Source organism: Lutjanus erythropterus, chromosome 2 (assembly GCF_056507025.1).
Source record: "Lutjanus erythropterus isolate fLutEry1 chromosome 2, fLutEry1.hap2, whole genome shotgun sequence".
In the NCBI taxonomy this organism is placed as follows: domain Eukaryota; kingdom Metazoa; phylum Chordata; class Actinopteri; order Lutjaniformes; family Lutjanidae; genus Lutjanus; species Lutjanus erythropterus.
Genome location: NC_139318.1, coordinates 21,397,593 through 21,415,999, shown reverse-complemented (window position 1 = coordinate 21,415,999; position 18,407 = coordinate 21,397,593). Strand labels below are relative to the sequence as shown.

The following is an 18,407-nucleotide window of genomic DNA, read 5'->3' as shown; positions in this document are numbered from 1 at the left end:
GCTAAACTAATGATAACTTCATTCACATTGCACACATGTCTTGTTAATAAAAAAAATCCATTTGTTGATTTTATTTGATCAAGCCAATGAAAATTAAGTTAACATCAATAATATCACCTGTGTCTTCTGTGTTAATGACATGCAAACTTTTAATCTAAAGAAATAATCTATTTGTTGGTTTTATAAAGCTAAACCAATGAGAATCTAGTTTACATCATTACAAAAGAAAAAATAATCATCTCTGTCATTGCACCACATTTAGTGTTTCTAATAGAGTTTCTAATAGTGTTACCATTGATACTAATTAGGTCTGATTCCATTTAGTGTAGCAGAGCCTTTCTTGTGAGCCAACATGTACAATAGCAGCACCTTGGCTCTGTTTCACCTGAATGGAATGGAACCTTAATTAGTATCATTTGTAACACCTGTGTTTAGCTACTATTTCATTTCAAAATGGCTGCTGTAAAAAGGGTCCATTGTTGTTAGTTTGATGCCAGTAAACAACCAGCAGGCACGTAGGCAGTGATTTCTAAGAAATACAACACTGAGTATCAAAGTTCCTGTGTGATGTGACCATGTGGACCGAGCAGCGCGAGTCGATAATTGGGATCAAATCACTCTACTGCCATGCACATCACAGTTACCTGTCCTTCAGATGAAGGACAATGACATTTCACCTAAAACTAAAGATACACTTCAAAACAAATGTCATTTTATTTTTTCAATCCAAGTCATAACTTACAGATACCTGACAAGAATGGACTCCAGACTTTGTGGGCTCAGGGGATTGATTATTGTAGCATTTACATTTATGTATATTAGATGTGTGCATTCTATTAGATTTAGATGTTTGATGGAGACAGATAAGATAAAGACCACATCTAACTGACTACAGAAATGGCCCATGGGAAAGACACCACTAGAGTTGAGAGAAAGCCCTTATATTTCCTGTGGTGGTACATGGTCTGTTATGGAGCTGGAAGTGGTTCTTAGATCATTAGAAAATAAGACCAGACAGAGAGTTGATTTTAAATCAATGAATTTATGTTAACTAATGTCATTGATACTCACATACAGTATTTATGGATGCATTTAAAAGCACTTTATATAGAGTAATGGTGGTGTTCACAGTTCCTTATCTTTAAACTGTGGCCAACAAAATAATAGAATTATAAGGGCAGGAAGAAGAAAGTGATGATATCATTACAATAATTTAAGGTGCACTACAGCGGTAGGGAGTAGTGAACTACATGTAATTTAAAGAGTTTAAGAAGATTTTACAGTAGCTTCCTGGTAGTTCAGCTACATTCATATTTGCATTATGATTCAAGTTTTTTTTGTGTGTGTGTGTAGTTAATTACTGAAACTGCAGACAATTTTGGGCCACACCAGGAAATTAGTCTTTTTTTTTTTAAATATCTGTTTTTACATTGCATCTCATGTGACCAATGGACATTGTATATAAAACCAAAGCTGACTTTCTTTGCATTTTTCCATTAATAGTTTTTTTTTGTTTTGTTTTTTTAGTTTATATATGAAATGAACAAGTGTGCATTTTTACTGTAATTCAACTTCTTCCAATGTAAAGTAATCTGTAGCTATGCTTTCAAAGTAACCTCTCAAACACTGGCTAAACACCACTTATAAATATTGTTTGACTATTGTAACAGGAAGAAACAATTTAAATTATACTGGTTGAGTACCCATAATGCATAAGCTCGAAACATAAAAAAGACAACTTTAGTTTGAATTACTTAGGTAGGTCTAGTATAAAGGCCTGTCCTACACATAATGCCCAGCAGGCGGCGGTAATGCTCCGTAAAGCTGTTTGCCAACCGCGATTACACCTCGCAGGAAGAAAACAGACTACGAAGCTGCTAATGCTAATCGATGCTAACAGGCACGTCAAATTCATATAGCTAGCCAGTTAGCCATGTAGCTAGCTAATGAGGTGTTTATAAAAGACACAAATAGACTGTATAGACTACAGTTAAAGGATCAGACACCACGACGAAGGAAAATAACAAGGAAAGGTAAGTCACAAGACAGCGCAGCTAACGGTATTATCTCAATAATTAACGAACGTTAGCTGGCGGAAGAACCTTGTGTTAGCTATGCTAATGCAAGTTAGCCAACATAAACCAGTGTTACCTTGATCAAATTATATCATCTAACCTAACAGATTGTAGTGAAATATTGGATGGGGTAACTATCATGTTCGCGACATCTATTTATTTCATACTTAACGTGACTTATTGAAGGCAACAGGACAGGCCGTATGGCTAACATTGCATGTAAACAAAGGCGTTGCTAAGTCGATTAGCCAGTTCCTCCCCATTCCTATAAACAAAACATAGCTAACTCTAACTTCTTTGAAAATAGGTCTCACACAGAGCTGTAAAGTGACATTCTGGCTAGATTAATTTCATCTGAGACGTGATTTATCTGTCTGGACGTAACATTAATGTTACGTTTACAATTTAACCAACATAAAGCTACAAAATCATGCCATATTGTTCTAAAGATGTTTACTATCGAGGAATAACATGAAAAGGTAAACACACGTGAACGCTTGCCAGCATATTCTTAATTTATTTATTGCCTACCCATTAGAACGCAGTAAAAACTGCACGTCAAGGTGAGGTGGTCCTGAAGTACACACAGACTTCCTGTTCTTTTATTCCAACCTCTGCTGCCAGCTGTTCTTTCAAAGAATATGAAACTGTCGGATTGCAATAATTAGGTGCAACCTGGAGTGAGCTGAAGTTTATGCTCTATGGACACTGCAACTCTTATGTAGTCAAACGTTTATCACGTGAGCCACAGAAAGGATGTCTAATATAACCATGTCTTGAGTCCTGCCACTCTTATCTAAGAAATGTCTGCATTATTTCCTGATGTAATAATGATAAGATGTACCTGTATCTATTCACCATTGTAGAAATTTAATTTCACACATCACTGCAAGCTAAAATTGGAATAGTGTAGTCCTATACAATAAAAAAAAATCTGTGTACATACATGTACAGTGTTTCTCAGATATGCATACAGTCTATATATTCATACAGGAACTGTTTGTATGTAAATGTACAGTATCTATGGTGGTGACATTTTAAGAGTGAGTTGTGTATGTCAGTGATTTTAAAAGTGTGGGCAGTGAAGATCCTGCAGGTGAGCCTTGGGACGTCATGAAAAATAGATAAATAAAACATTTTTTTAATTTCAATTTTTTGAGTTTGGAATTACCATCAAATATGCCCGATTATTTTTTTAAAAAGGTAATTGATACTGTAAAAGCCATGAGATTTAATTTATGTGTTATTCTTCATTTCTCTGACCTACACCAGAACGTGTATTTATCTCGTCATTGGTACAATTAATCTTGTGTGTTGATCAGAGTTGTGATTAAAGGTTTGGGTGGGCTGCAAAATAATTTCGGATTGGGCCCTGACATACTTAAGTTTGGGATGGTGTGTTTTGAGTCTCAGGCTGGCTGATGACATGAAAAGAGCCCTGCAAGCACTTTGAGGCATTTGGTTGGATGACGTGGCCAAATGTGCTCCTGAGCCACCTCAGCTCAGCATAGAGAGAATTGAGTTGGGTCGTCTGTGATAATGTTCAGCTTTCCTCTCAGCCTTCTCTCTGCCTCCACACTGTCCAGTTCCATCCTCACCACAGAGCTGGCTTTCCTCAACAGGTTGTTTAGTTTGTTTGCACCACAACTCCTGATGAGACCTGCCCAGCACACCACAGTAAGGAAAATAACACTGACCACCTTACACTGGTAGAGCATCCATAGCAGCCTAGTGCACACAGTAAAGGACCTGAGCCTCCTCAGAAAGAACAGCCTGACCAGTCATTCCCTGTAGAGGTCCTCAGTGTTGTCCAAACTGTCCAGTTTGTACTTGAGTTGCACCTTTAGGAACTTGTATGTTTCCACCATCTCCACCCTCTGCCTGTTTATGGCAGTAGGGTCTGTCTGCACCAGAAGACTACCACCAACTCCCCAGCTTTCCAGATGTTCAGCTGTAGGTGGTTTCTGTCTCTGTTTCATGTTTTCTTGTCTCATTTTATGGCTGCACAGATGCAGGCTGGTGACCCTGTGGTTGGTGCACCGATGGCAGTAGCAGGTGCTCAGAGTCGGTCGGAAGATGAAGAGTCACTTGGAGTAAAAGATGTGAAAAGGACAGCAACACAAGCGTTTGGCAGTGGTGTTCCAAAACGCAGAAGTTCCTCCAGGTTTGTTGCTTTATTCCAGCTGTGTATTAGAATAGTCATTTCATCTTGTCGTATTAAAAATAAACAGATATGTTGTTCAGTGCTGGTACAAATATTTTACGTTGTTTTTCTGAGGCACAATTACAGATCTTTAAAGAAATGCTGCCTATATTCATTAGGTCAATAAAGAGGAAGAAGTTTGATGATGAGCTGGTGGAGAGCAGTCTCGTGAAGTCATCCAGTAGAGTCAAAGGCCCTCCTGTCATAGAGCCTGTCCGCTGCTCAGGGAGTGAACCTTCATCTAGTGAGAAGAAAAAGGTACGTAAGACCAAAGAATTCACAGATTCTTGGAGGATCTCATGGCAGTGATAATAAGCTTACATACTGTAGGTTTGATGAATATTTTTGTGTCTTCGTGCGACTCTTTCAGGTGACAAAATCGGGAACGTCTCTCACACCACCTCTTACCATGGTTGTAAATCCTGCACCCATCACTAAAAGAGTAAAGAAAAGCAAGCAGCCTCTACACATTACGAAAGACTTGGGACGATGGAAACCCACCGATGACCTGCTGCTTATAAATGCAGTGTTGCAGGTGAGTGAATGTAGAAGTTAAAATCATTGTCTGAAATAATGAAGAATGTTCATGAATGAATATATCAAGTTTATTTGTATGAATCTGTTTCTAATGACCATTTGTCTTCAGACCACAGATCTAACTTCTGTTCATTTGGGGGTCAAGTTCAGCTGTCGCTTCACATTGCGGGAAATTAAAGAGAGGTGGTACGCTCTCCTCTACGACCCTGTCATCTCAAAGTAAGTGAAAGTAAATCTGCAGCAACTTTACCTTCCCCTCCAGGTTTCTATATTCCTAACATATGTAAAATGTAATTAAATTCTCTGCTGTCTCTCTGTTCAGACTGTCATGGCAGGCCATGCGTCAGCTTCACCCAGAAGCCATTGCAGCAATCCAAAGCAAAGCTCTCTTCAGTCAGTCTGAGGAGGCACTGCTGGCTAAGATTGGTTCAGTAAGTGGAACTGTTTCTTCAGAGTAAAATATCAAATAATCTAATAATCTTAGATTCATCAGTCTAATGGGTGAGAATTAATTGCAATTTAAAAGTAAGATGTTTTTGTTTATCCAGCTCGTATAGCATACTGTTTGAATTTACACATCTGCTGTATTAACAAACATTTTCTGTTACATTTGAACAGAGTAGTCAGCCCAAACTGGATGTGTTCCAGGAGCTTCTGAGCAAACACCCTGGTGTTTTTCACCCATCTCGCACCCCCAAGAGCCTACTGGTGCACTGGCAGCTGCTGAAACAGTACTACCTGCTGGATGACCAGAGTGGTGAGTTGAGTTGCCAGCTTATTTACTCCAATATGGCTTCAAAGCATTTAGTAATTTATTTTTGTTTTATGTGGGCAAATGGGAAAAAAAAGGACGTTTGTACTTGGATGCACATCAAATTATAACATTGTATGTCTTGGTCATCCTCCAAGCAAACTGCAATATATTTGTTGGGATTTGGAATCTAGTCAAAATGTTTGCCAGGAAATGGCACTTAAATGCATCATTTTGCCATCAAAGAGGTGTTTTATTTTGTATGTGAGCTGATGCTGAATGCTTTTGTCTAGAACAAACATTCAGAATGGTTAAACAAGAACAAATTCTAGACAGAGAGAAATTAACTACATTTTTACTGTTCAGATGGTGACGTTTTCTTGACACATAACCAGGCTTTCTGAATCTCAATTAAGCAAACTACAAAGCACTCAAAATGTTTGTCCTGATCAGTTCTTCTTGATTGTACCCAGCAGTTGTGATTTCCATCCTAGTTTCATTAGTTATTTTGCACATTAATTTTGACTTTGACTTTTGTGTTGGTTATTCCTATTTGAAATGATTAATAAAAAATCTGGATACGCAAGACAGACCACATCCTCTAGAAATCTTTGAATCTTTGAAATCTGGAAAATTTTGAAGAAAAATGTGTAAAGGAAAAAAATAAAGTATGTTAGCCTCTTTAGTGTGATATATAAGAGTGTATATTGATGAGTGTAATGGTTCTGTGTGTAATTGTATTGTTGGCTTTGATTGTGTGTTGCAGTCCAGCCTCTCCCTAAAGGTGACCAAGTCCTAAACTTCTCTGATGCTGAGCAGATGGTCGATGATGTAAAGTTAAAGTAAGACAGTTCTTCTGTTTGCAGTATTTTGATGACAAGAAAGTACTTTCCATCATCTCATTTAATAATTGTGTATCAATGCATTTTCAGCGCTGATCAATTTTTCTGTGTCTTTTCACACAGGGAGAGTAGAGATGAGGTGCTAGAGCATGGTAAGAAACTGAATTATGAATAAATAATTGTTGGTTGGGTCAGTGTACTTTGTGAATGGAGAATGAAACTTGCCCAGTGATGAAGATGAAGTCAAAGTGTGATTTATTTATGATTTACTTTGTTGTTGCCAAGGAAACACTGTAATAAATTATAGCTAGAAAATGTATCTTGCTCATTGCCTGAAAGTAAATGTCCTAATCGATTTGTTCTCTTTGTATAACATTGGCGTTTGTCTCCCTTTCCAGAGCTGATGATTTCTGATCGTCACCAGAAAAGGGAGATCAGACAGTTAGAGCAGGAGCTGCCTCGTTGGCAGGTCCTCGTGGACAGTATCACAGGTATGTCAACTTTCACTCATCGAGCACAAACAGATGGCATTAGTAGGTATGTTTGTTTTGTGAAATCCAGTTTGGTGGAACTCATCTGTGTGTGTTGGTATACCAGGGATGAGCATGCCCGACTTTGACAACCAGACGCTGGCAGCGCTACGAGGACGAATGGTACGCTACCTCATGAGATCACGAGAGGTAAGAAGAATGTTGAGATATCATGTTTGTGAGAAAAAAATGGAGGGAAACACATTTCACTTCATCTTTATTTTGATGCTAATAATCCTTTTATTCATGTTCTCACAGATTACGTTGGGCAGGGCGACCAAGGACAAACCCATAGATGTAGATTTATCACTAGAGGGACCTGCCTGGAAAATATCAAGGAAACAAGGTGAATAAACTCGTATGTTGTCAGGTTGTAATGTAACATGTTTCAAAGTAATTTGTCATCAGCTCCTGAAAGCAGCTGGAGATTGGAAAAAGCACAATAAAAAACCAGTGAAACATCCACACAACAGGATAACAGGTGGTGGTCTGGTATCTTTACTGGTGTTAGCCAGTGACAGACTGAAGGCAGGATTCATTTCTGTGATAACAACTACAGAAAAGTGTCATAACACAAATTTCATAGGGCCCTACATTAAGTCAGTGCTAAAGGCTGACTTGAGATTTGAAAATATTATTACACAGTGTGTTGTTTCAGATTAGTAACTTATTTGACACATTTTAAAAGAGTTCAACAGAATCTGACAGTGTACAGTCATTTGAAGGCTGTGATGTCAACAACAACAAAAGAAATAAAACTTTGACTTTCTGGTCTGAACATGAACATACATACAGTATGTGGCATTTAAGTTATCCAGGTTTGTGTAAAGCAAGTGTGGATACTACCACAGAAACACAAATCATAGCTCTTCTCCCCACCAGGAAGCTTGTAGTAACCCAGGAACCTAAATGCTTTTTGAACCAGAGGAACCAGGGTCTAGATTTTTCTCCTGCTGTGGTTCTTGGTCCCCATAAGGTCCCTGTTCTGGCTGTAGTACTCTTCAGGAACGTTATTCATTCTTCACAGCATTCTGGTCGAGGGGAATATACATTTATTGTTATTTGTTTAATCTTAAACAACTGGTCTCAGCCAGTTATGGAAACAAAATCTACCAAGGTTGCATAAATTAGAAAATCTAAATCTCAATCTCAATCATCCAGAATTTGAAAGGGGTTTGTGTCTCAAAAGGTCACGGCCTTTTAATATTTTTGAATCAGAAACTGATTTTATATGTGGGTACTTTTTATTGGGATGTTTTCATGTGAATATTTCATCTGAAAGTAACAAAAGTCTTGATTATCAGTCAGTCATTTTGATGTATATTTTAAATTAATGGTAATCATTTGCAGGAATTATTAAACTGAAGAATAATGGAGATTTCTTCATTGCCAATGAGGGCAGACGACCCATCTACATCGATGGCAGACCGGTGCTGTCAGGCAACAAGTGGAAACTCAACAACAACTCAGTGGTGGAGGTGTGTGAAGGATTCAGATTCAGACCATTATGATATGTTTGAGTGAGACCAGCTTACAGAGTGTATGTGTCTCTTCAGATTGCAGGCCTCCGCTTCGTGTTTCTAATAAACCTGGAACTCATCTCACTAATAAAAGCTGAAGCAGCCAAGATGACGCAGCAGTGAATGTCAGCCATCCAGCAGACGAGTACTGGATACATACTGGATCCAGTCAATCCTTCAGTGTCCAACGGTGGTTAACAGTTTTCTCATGAAGCAGCCGTGTTAACCTGAAATGTGAATTTTAAACCGACTACAGCTGAATCCTGGAGCAACATAGTAACAGGTTTTACTTGTTTGGACATTTTCCATGTTGTAATGTAGACACTCTCATGGTAGAGCTTTGTTTTTCCAATTTTTTCAAAATATTGTATTTAAATTCTGTAGTAAAGCTTTTTCAAAATATTAAACTTGTATACACAATGTTCTCAAGTCTGGTCTACTGTTGATATTAACAAAATGCTATGCTGTGAGAAACAACACAACCTGCATTTGAGAAGGATTCTGACTTCTCAACTGTAAACAAGTAGTTAAAAATAATAAATACCTGTCAAGTTAGTTTTTATTTATATAGCCTAATATTACTAATTGCCGTTTGCCTCAAGGGACTTTAAATACACTGATCTGCACCTCTTAAAGTGTCACTTGACTCGAGGTGTCATTCAGTTTGTTATCTATATAGCTAGAGGCGTGATGTTTTCTGTTTGTCCGTCCATCCCCTTCTTGCGGGTGTCGTATCTCTAGACTGATGAGGGAATTTCTTTAAAAGTGGCCTCAAAGATGAACTGGTAAGACTTAGGTGGTCAAAGGCAACTGTGACCTCATAAGACTCATAAGTCAAGTATTCATTCACTAATTATGACAAAGTTTCACACAAATGTCCAATAAGATAAAATGATGAGATGACATTTTATATCGCAGAGGTCAAAGGTCAACTTCACTGTGATCTCATGATGTTCAGCTCTCAGTCAGTCCTCTGTACTCCTCTGTTAAATAGTCTCTAAGTGGAGACAGCATGTTTCTCACTGGATGTCAATATACTGATTACTTCAATATTGCCAAAACATACACTCAATACCTTTTATTAAAGTCCTTCAAAGTCTTTACTTACAAGCATTATGAGTCTGGACAGACATGGATGTCATTTGCAAGCAGACTGATTGGTGGAAGCCTTCAACCACAAGGCAGTAATTAAAATTATTTATGAAGCAACGGTGGATTAATAGAGTAGTGAAATTCAGTGTGATTTGGGCTCACGATCATGTTATTAATTGAATAATATTAAAGATCTTTAAATGTACATATAATCAAATGTAGTTAATATTGATGCATCAGCTATATGCTATTTTAAAAGGATTTCACCAAACTAGAGCGGTTTGGCCTGAATAGAGAGATTATGGGTGAAACATGGCAACAATTGGACAGAACTACTTATATCAGGGAAAATTTCATTAGCATGCAAGTAACACTTTACTTTTTAAACTTGGGTCACTGTGTGTGAAAAGAAACAAAACATGATAAAAAATAATTTAAATAAACATTAAATATTTAAAACAAAGACCAGGAAGAATAGTTAAAACATCTTAAATGTTTATTACCGCAGTGCTGATTACTTTGCCAACAGTAATGACAGATGACATATAAATGAATCTATTTACAGCGGCAATAGAGGCAAATATGTAAGATATTGTTCACAGGACTGTCTCCTCTTTCTCTCGTTTCAATCATCTACTGACAGTCAGGCTGAAATACTGATCACCTGTCTCTAGGCAGTTTTACACTGATTAAAAACTGCAAAACACATGCAAAAATCAATACAACATGCACAAGCTACCTTACACGATCATTCGAAAACAAATGACATTAAAACTAACTACCTAAACAAAAAATCTGTGACATTTATGACAAAAAGTTTTCTTTATGACATTTACAAGTCCAACACAATCTAAGTGCACCCAACAGCATGCCAATGCTCTTATACAAATATGTGTTTAAGGTGTGTGTAAGGTTCGACTGTGCCCTGGTGTTTGGATTTATCTTATCTGTGAGCCCTGCTTACCTGTGTGTTTTGTCTGTAAAATGTTTCAATGATCAACAGGATGTTCTGGTCCATTCACACAGTCTGCCTCACTGACATCAGACAACCTGGATAACTAAGAAAACCAAACCTGCATGTATCATTACCACAATACAAAAAAAATATACTTTTTACTGTTAAAATTCATAAGACCACATGTTGAAAAAATGTTGGAAATATTGTCATCAAAACATAGACTGCACTTTACAACGAGTCTCTTGTTGCCATGGAAACTCAATCCAACCAAAATATGAGCCACAGGTGATGTTTTGACTGGATTCCCCAAACATGACACGGCTCACACTGGCAAAGTTTAAACAAGGGAAAGAGATGGCCCTCAGGCACATTTTACACAACCGTGGTCAAATGTAATTTCATCTGTAATATTCTGCTTCTCAAATATGTCAGAATATGTTGCAAAAGAGGAAACTGAAGTGAAGAAGTATGCTGGTGCTGGTGGGACAACATGATTGTTTTGACCAAAGATTGAACTCGACTTGCAGTGTTGGTAGTGTCAACTTTCTGATATGTTGGTGTTACAGAAACACAGCGGAAACTTGAGAGCTTGGGTGTGAAATATCTTCAAGGTGTGAATTTCTTCCTCTTCGACTGTGAATACAGATTTCTTTAGTGCACTGTGCAGCATTTTAACATCACTGAATCATTGTTGCAGTCCTTTCAAAAACTATTTCAAAGAAGACATTTTCAACCTTTCCACTTTTCCACATATGAATGGCCACAGCAATGAAACCTATCTGTGGTGAGACTGTAATGTTTCCTGTCTACTTTATGTGCCTGGCCGCAGGTGACCGGAACAATAAAGTCTCCTGATAAAAAAAAACTTCCTCATTTGCCAGCCAGCAACAGTACTGAGGTTCTACTTTGACTTCACTAAATAAAATAAACCCAAAAGCACAAACATATTTCTAACATGAGAAGACATTTTCACAGCAGCTTCTTTATGTTTTCCACTCTACCTTCATCTACCCATTATTTTTGTTTCATAGCTTTCTGAGGTCATACTGGAAGAATCCCCTTTGTAAGCAGACTGTTTATGACTGATACATTTGTGTATTTAGGGGTTGATCTGGCATCATGAGGTGGTTGTCTGGTTTGAGCTGAGACTTCTGTCAAATCATCCTTTTTGAGGGTTTGCTCCACAACACACTTTCCCTCCAGAGCCTCTTTTATTTAATAATAGCAATATAGTATGCCCTTATCTCTTGACAATAATGTGTTATATTCAAAACCTCCAGTGCATGTCTCCTCTGTATGTTTACCATGTTAATTCAGGTCCATTCAGTGTTTGTTCAGTGAGTTTAATTACAGGAAGAGACAGAAGGCTTGATAAATCAGCCAAAAAAAAGTTGGCCAGTGTTTATCCTTTATATTGCTAACAATGCAGCTATAAATGTTGATAACACATTATTAGATAATACAATAAAGCTGCAATTAATGATTATTTATAATGGGTTAATCTGGGTTAATAATTTTCTCAATTAATTGCTTACTTTTTGGTCCATAAAACGTATATACACACAGTAGTGAAAATGTTGACCACTGTTTCACAAAGTCCAAGGTGATATCCTCAAATGTTTTCTTTCATCCACAACTGAAAGATATTAAGTTCACTGGCATGGAGCAGTGGTTCAATTTTAAATTATAGTTATATACAATAAATACTTTTTTTCAAAAGGTTTCTTGGGTCTGTGAATAATAATTAAAATATCAAGTATTTCATGGATATTACATCCTCTAATCTAAATCTTCCTCCTCCTTAACCGACCCTTCTTTGCAACTCTAATGAAAATTGATTTTGCTCCAGATACTTTGCAGCCCTTTTCCTGAAGGTAAGTGGTCAAATTAGTCAGGGATTTCCACAACCTGGCAACCCAGAGTTGTCGAAAGATGGAGTTGTACAGCTTTAGTAAACTGTGACGGCCGGCGTCCACTGACTTGGTTGACGTTACTCGTGCTGAAGTACCGTTAGGTTGCTATCGTTGCTAGCAAGGGAAAAACTCCACTGAACTCCGATGTACAGGATAACAGGCGACTGTTTATTTTTCCACAGGCGAAATCCTATTACAGGAGTAAACTATATTCCCTTTATTAAACTATAAACTTGCTCTTCTACCACGAAATAAAGCTTCAGCTACGGTAAGAAAACTGTATGCTCTCAGTGCAAAATTCACCGCCGTCTGCTTCTCTCAGTTCACTGCTGCTAAGCAACTCACAGCGCACCCAGTCTCCAGGTCCCTTAAAGGGCCAGTAGCCCAAAAAACAAACACAAGCTCTGAGCTAAATAAAAGAACTTCCTAGGCTGATGTACCTAAAATAAACATACCTAGTGTAAAACATCCAAGTTATCAATATAAACATTAATTAGAAACTGAGAAAATACAATAATGTTGAATACAGTTAAACTGAGTTTCAAAGTCAAAGGCAGACTATGGCTGTAGGCAAATAGCCTATAGAAATAGAATAAAATAATATCTCAAATAACATATAGGGTACTTTGGCTCCTATATACCGGCCCCTAATTTCTCTTCAAACCAAGAGACAATTATTTAACTAACAATTAAGGAGCCAACAACTAAATTACTCCAACTGAAAAGTGTCTCTGCTGATGGATAACCAAACCTGGCGCCAGAGGTTACTAGCACATGGCGCACCGTAGGAGGACGGTCTTTACCACCGCCTCATGCAGCTTCTTGGAGAAGACAGACCTTGGTGATGGGTCTGTCTAGAGTGGTTGTCTTTGTCTTGATGCGGACGCGGCGTACAAGCCCGCGCTTGTCAGGAACCGCCTCGATGATCTTGCCCAGGACCCAAGAGTTGCGGGGCGCAGAGTCATCGACGATCAGGACGACATCCCCTTCAGCGAAGTTGCGTGACATACGTGTCCATTTCTGCCGCTCTTGTAGCTGAGGCAGGTATTCTCTTGTCCACCGTTTCCAGAATATGTCTGCCATGTACTGGACTTGCTTCCATCTCCTGCGGGCATAGAGATCTTCTTTCACGAAGAGGCCTGGTGGCAGGGAAGGCTTTGACTGGAGGAGCAAGAGATGGTTGGGGGTAAGCGCTTCCAGGTCTCTAGGGTCACTGGAGGATTTGGTTATCGGTCGACTGTTGATAATCGCTTCTGCTTCACACAAGACGGTGTGTAGGCCCTCTTCATCTAGAGTCTGGAGCTGTAAGGTGGTGCTGAGGATCTTTCTGACCGACCTGATCATACGCTCCCAGACTCCGCCATGGTGGGAACCAGTAGGGGGGTTAAAGATCCACTGGATACCCCTCTGACGCAGGCTGTTCTCGATCTTGGAGCTATTCCACTGTTCCATGGCTCTTCTTAGGTCACTCTCCGCTCCAACGAAATTTGTCCCGTTGTCTGAACGGAGGATCTTCACCTGGCCTCTCCTTGCTAGGAAGCGCCGCAGAGCGTTGATGAATGAGTCTGTGTCCAATGACGACGCCACCTCAATATGGACAGCACGAATGGCCAGGCAAGTAAAGATGACACCCCACTTCTTCACTATGCTTCTGCCGCGTTTGACTTCGAACGGACCGAAGTAGTCGACCCCAGTGTTGGAGAAAGGGGGCTCGTCAGGTAGTACCCTGTCCTGGGGTAAGTCCGCCATCTGCTGTTGTCCAGCAGCGCCATGTGATCGTCGACATGTTACACACTTGGAGAGGACTCTTCTTATTGCTGCGTGAGCACCAGGGATCCAATACTTTAGCCGCAGCTTGGACAGCACATAGTTACGACCGCTGTGACCCACATTCTCGTGGATGTCCCTGAGAATAAGTTCTGTGATATGGAAATCCTTAGACAGGATGGCAGGGTGTTTAACCTCTTCAGGCATCTCTGATCTACCGAGTCTTCCCCCTACTCTGAGGATTCCCTCTTGTAGTTCGGGTTTGAGCTTGTAGATGTGACTGCTCATCTTGATGACATCACCTTTCTGAAGCGCGGAGATCTCATCTGAGTATCTCTGTCGCTGACTGAAGCGAATGATCTCAAGCTCTGCTTCTTTCATATTCTCCACAGTGAGATTCGTCTTTTGGATGTTCGCCTTGATGATATTCATCTGCTTCTGAACCTCAGACTGTGAGAAAGAAGCACTCATTTCCTTCCTTTTGCGACACAGAATCATTAGTATGCCTTTCAACTTCAGCATCCAGCCGACTGCCTTCTTGAGGCGATACCAGGAAGAGTAGTACTCCAGGAACTGCTGAACTGTGTCCAACTGCTCTTCAGCAGCAGCAGTGCTGACCACGACGTTCCTTACCTCTGGGTCCTCAGTGGTTAGGTCCCCAGGGTTGTCTGGGTTCTGTGGCCATTCCTCCTCAAGCTTGGTGAGGAAGTCCGGCCCCTGTATCCATGTCTCACTACGCAGAAATGATTCCACATTAAGTCCTCTTGACGCATAGTCAGCAGGATTCTTAGCCGTGTTGACGTACCGCCACTGTCTTACTTCTGACAGCTTCAAGATGGTCTCCACTCGATTCGCGACGAAGGTGCGAAACCTGCTGGTTCTGTTTCCGATGTATTTGAGCACCGTGGTGCTGTCTGACCAGAAAACCGATTCTTCTAGATGTTGCTCCATCTCTGATCTCAAAGTCCTGTCCATGCGCGCTGCCATGGTGGCTGCTGCTAGTTCCATGCGCGGGATGGTGAGGGGCTTGAGAGGGGCTACCCTGGCCTTAGCCATGACAAAAGCAACATGAAGCTTGTCTTTGTTCTTCTGTAGCAGGTAGCTCACCGTTCCGTAGCCATCTTGACTAGCATCTGCGAAGTGATGCAGCTGGTTGGATGTTGCCTCGCCGAAGCCCTTAGGCTTGAAACACCGGGACACTCCGAAGTCCTCCAAAAGACGAAGGTCCTCCATCCAGCTGGTCCATTGTTGTGCGAGGGGCTCAGGGATGTCATCATCCCATCCCAGTTTGAGTCTGCAAAGCTCTTGGAGGATTCTCTTAGCCGTCAAGACTATTGGTGATAGGATACCCAGCGGATCGTAGATTGAGCCGACTATGGAGAGGATGCCTCTTCTTGTGGGTGGTCTTTCTTGTATGACGATCTTAAACTTGAAGCTGTCACTCTGAGTACACCACCGGACTCCCAAGGCTCGCTCAACAGGAAGTGTGTCCAGGTCCAGATCCAGGTCCCTTAGTTCCTCGGCTCTCTCCTCTTCAGGAATTGCAGACAGCACAGCTCTGCTATTGCTCACCCACTTAGTGAGCCGGAATCCTCCTGCATCCAGGATGGCCCTCAAGTCGTTGCACAAAGAAACGGCTTCCTCTTCAGAGCGAATGGACTTGAGACAGTCGTCGACATAGAAGTTGCGCAGCACTGTGCTGACTCCTGTGGCGCTGTACTGTTCTCTGTGGTCTTGTGCACACTTCTGTAGGGCGAAGGTGGCACAACTTGGAGATGAGGTGGCACCGAATATGTGCACTCTCATTCTGTACTCCGCGAAGTCTTGGCTGATGTCACCAGAGGGCCACCAGAGAAACCGGAGAAGGTCAGCATCCTCGACCGGCACCCTGACCTGGTGGAACATGGCCTCCACGTCCGCCATGACAGCCACCTCCTCTTGCCTGAACCTCGTGATGACACCCAGCAGAGTACTGGTTAGATCCGGCCCCTGTAGCAGCTGGTTGTTCAATGTGGTGCCCTGGTATGATGCCCCACAATCGAACACCACTCGGATCTTCATCTTCTTGGCATGGTACACACCATGGTGTGGCAAGTACCAGACCTTTCCATCGTTGCGGCTGAGCTCCTCTTCAGGAACCTTCGCTGCGTAGCCCTTTGTGATCCAGTCTTCCACGAACACAGAGTAGTCAGCCTGAAACTGAGGGTTCTTCATGAATTTCTTCTTTAAGTTGAGAGCTCGCTGTTCAGCTACTCTTCTGTTGTTTGGCATCTTGACAGCTGTGTTCTTTAGTGGTAGACCAATGCTGTAATGTCTCTCTGTCAGTCTCACAGACTTCGAGACCATCTCCAGAAACTGGAGATCTTCCCTCGACATCTCCAGACGGTCGTCTTGACACTCTGGGAAGTCACTCTTGAATTGTTGGCTCCACAGCTCGTCTAGCGTGACCACTGATGTGCGGTTGGATGTGACCTGTATGAGCCCACTTGTGACTTCATGGCCATTGTCACCTCGGAGGGGGCCATTGACGATCCATCCCAGTCGGGTTTTCACTGCGTATGGTCCATCTCCCACGCTGGGTACCACCTGCCATGGCTCCATTGCCTTGGGTACGTCAGTACCGATGAGAAGGCCTACTTCTGCCTGAATCTTTGGGATCCGCACTTTACTGAGATGCGGCCACTTGTCCACTTCCTCCTGTAGTGGGATGTTCTGTTTGCGAGCCGGAATAGCCTTCTGAGAGTAGATGCTGGGCAACTCCAGGAAGTTGTTGCTCTCCAAGCTGCAGACTTCCAAGCCAGACACCACCTGGCTACTCACAAGCTGTTCGCCTCCCATAGTCCTCAGAAGGATACTGGTTCTCCTGCCGGTGATGTTGAGTGAGGCCATCAGCTTCTCGGTGCAGAAAGTGACATTGCTGCCTGGGTCGAGGAACGCGTAGGTAGCCACCACCTTATTCCCCTTTTGGGCTTTAACATAGACCGGAACGATCGCTAAGACGCTGTTCACGTTACCGGCCCCGGTAGCTCTACAGGTCCTCGCCTCTGCTTCAATGCATGCACTGACCATTGAGCTGCTTTCTCCCTCATCTGGTGGTTCGCTTCTTTTCATTGTTCCTTCGGACGCATCATCTGATGGCTCCTTCTTGTGCTTTGTTTCATCATGAGCTGCTTTGTTCTTCATATGAAGCACCGTAGGGTGAGTAAGCTGGCAGACTTGACAGCTACTCTTCTCGTTGCAGGCCTTGCTCATGTGTCCTTGTTTCAAACAGCTGAAGCATAGGCCGTTACTCTTTAGAAAGTCTATTTTCTCCTTATGAAGGGACTTCTTCATCTTTTTGCACTGCTCCATGGTGTGCTGTTCTCCTTGGCAAAAGAGACATGGGGTCGAAAAGGCACAGAGCGGATCCCCCTTGGACTTGGCCTTTGTTTCTGCTGGGCTCTTAACTGCTGTAGCAGCTGTAGTGAAGCCCCTCCAAGCGCTGCTCTTTCTGCTCGTCCTCTCATCTTTGTTAGCTTTAGCTTGGCTCCTGATTCCATCTGTGATGTTGCCGAAGAGAGGGTGTAAGGCTTCTTTGGCTTGTAGGTTTACAAAGTCGGCAAGGTCTCTGAACTTGGCGCTACGTTGCTCTTTCTCCAGGAGAGCGTAGGCTTTGCTTCTCCACTTTTCCCTCTGCTTGTATGGAAGCTTGGCAACAATGGCTCGCATATTGGACACGCTGTCGAGCTCTTCCATGTACTCCACGTCTGCCATAGTGTTGAGGCAGCCAGTGAGGTAGAGGCCAAAGGAGTGAAGTGCTTCTCCATCATCAGACTTGATGGTCGGCCAGTTCAGTGCTTTATCGATGTATGCCATTGAGATCTTGTATCCATTTCCAAAGTGCTCCTTTAAGAGTCTCTTAGCTTCGCGATAGCCACGCGTTGGTTCCATGTGAAAACAACTTCTTATCAGCTCTCTTGGCTGTCCATCCGTGTACTGTTCCATGAAGTACAGACGGTCTCTGTCACTATCTGTCTTGTTCTCTACTCCGTGTTCAAAGGCCCTGATGAATAGCCTGTACTCCATAGGGTCCCCTTTGAATATTGGAATCTTCTGAGGAGGCAGAGTAGTGAGGTTCTGTTGTTTCAATAGGAAGCCTACGATGGCTTGTGTGGACTCATGTTGCGGAGTCTCCTTCTCTGTCTGTTCAGCACTAGCTGGTACGCTTAGGTTGTTGCTG

General features: G+C 41.7%; 1 protein-coding gene across 1 annotated transcript; it reads left to right on the top strand.

The window, feature by feature from the left end:
* The first annotated feature begins 1,845 nt into the window (after window positions 1–1,845).
* mcrs1 (microspherule protein 1) lies at window positions 1,846–8,878 on the top strand. The gene is made up of 14 exons (XM_084732121.1): window positions 1,846–2,033; window positions 4,085–4,239; window positions 4,398–4,536; window positions 4,649–4,813; window positions 4,925–5,034; window positions 5,138–5,246; window positions 5,434–5,572; window positions 6,333–6,408; window positions 6,532–6,560; window positions 6,807–6,899; window positions 7,006–7,088; window positions 7,197–7,284; window positions 8,289–8,416; window positions 8,495–8,878. Exons 2-14 carry the CDS (start codon window positions 4,085–4,087, stop codon window positions 8,579–8,581), a joined length of 1,401 nt encoding a protein of 466 aa, XP_084588247.1. The 5' UTR covers window positions 1,846–2,033; the 3' UTR covers window positions 8,582–8,878.
* The last annotated feature ends 9,529 nt before the right edge of the window (window positions 8,879–18,407 follow it).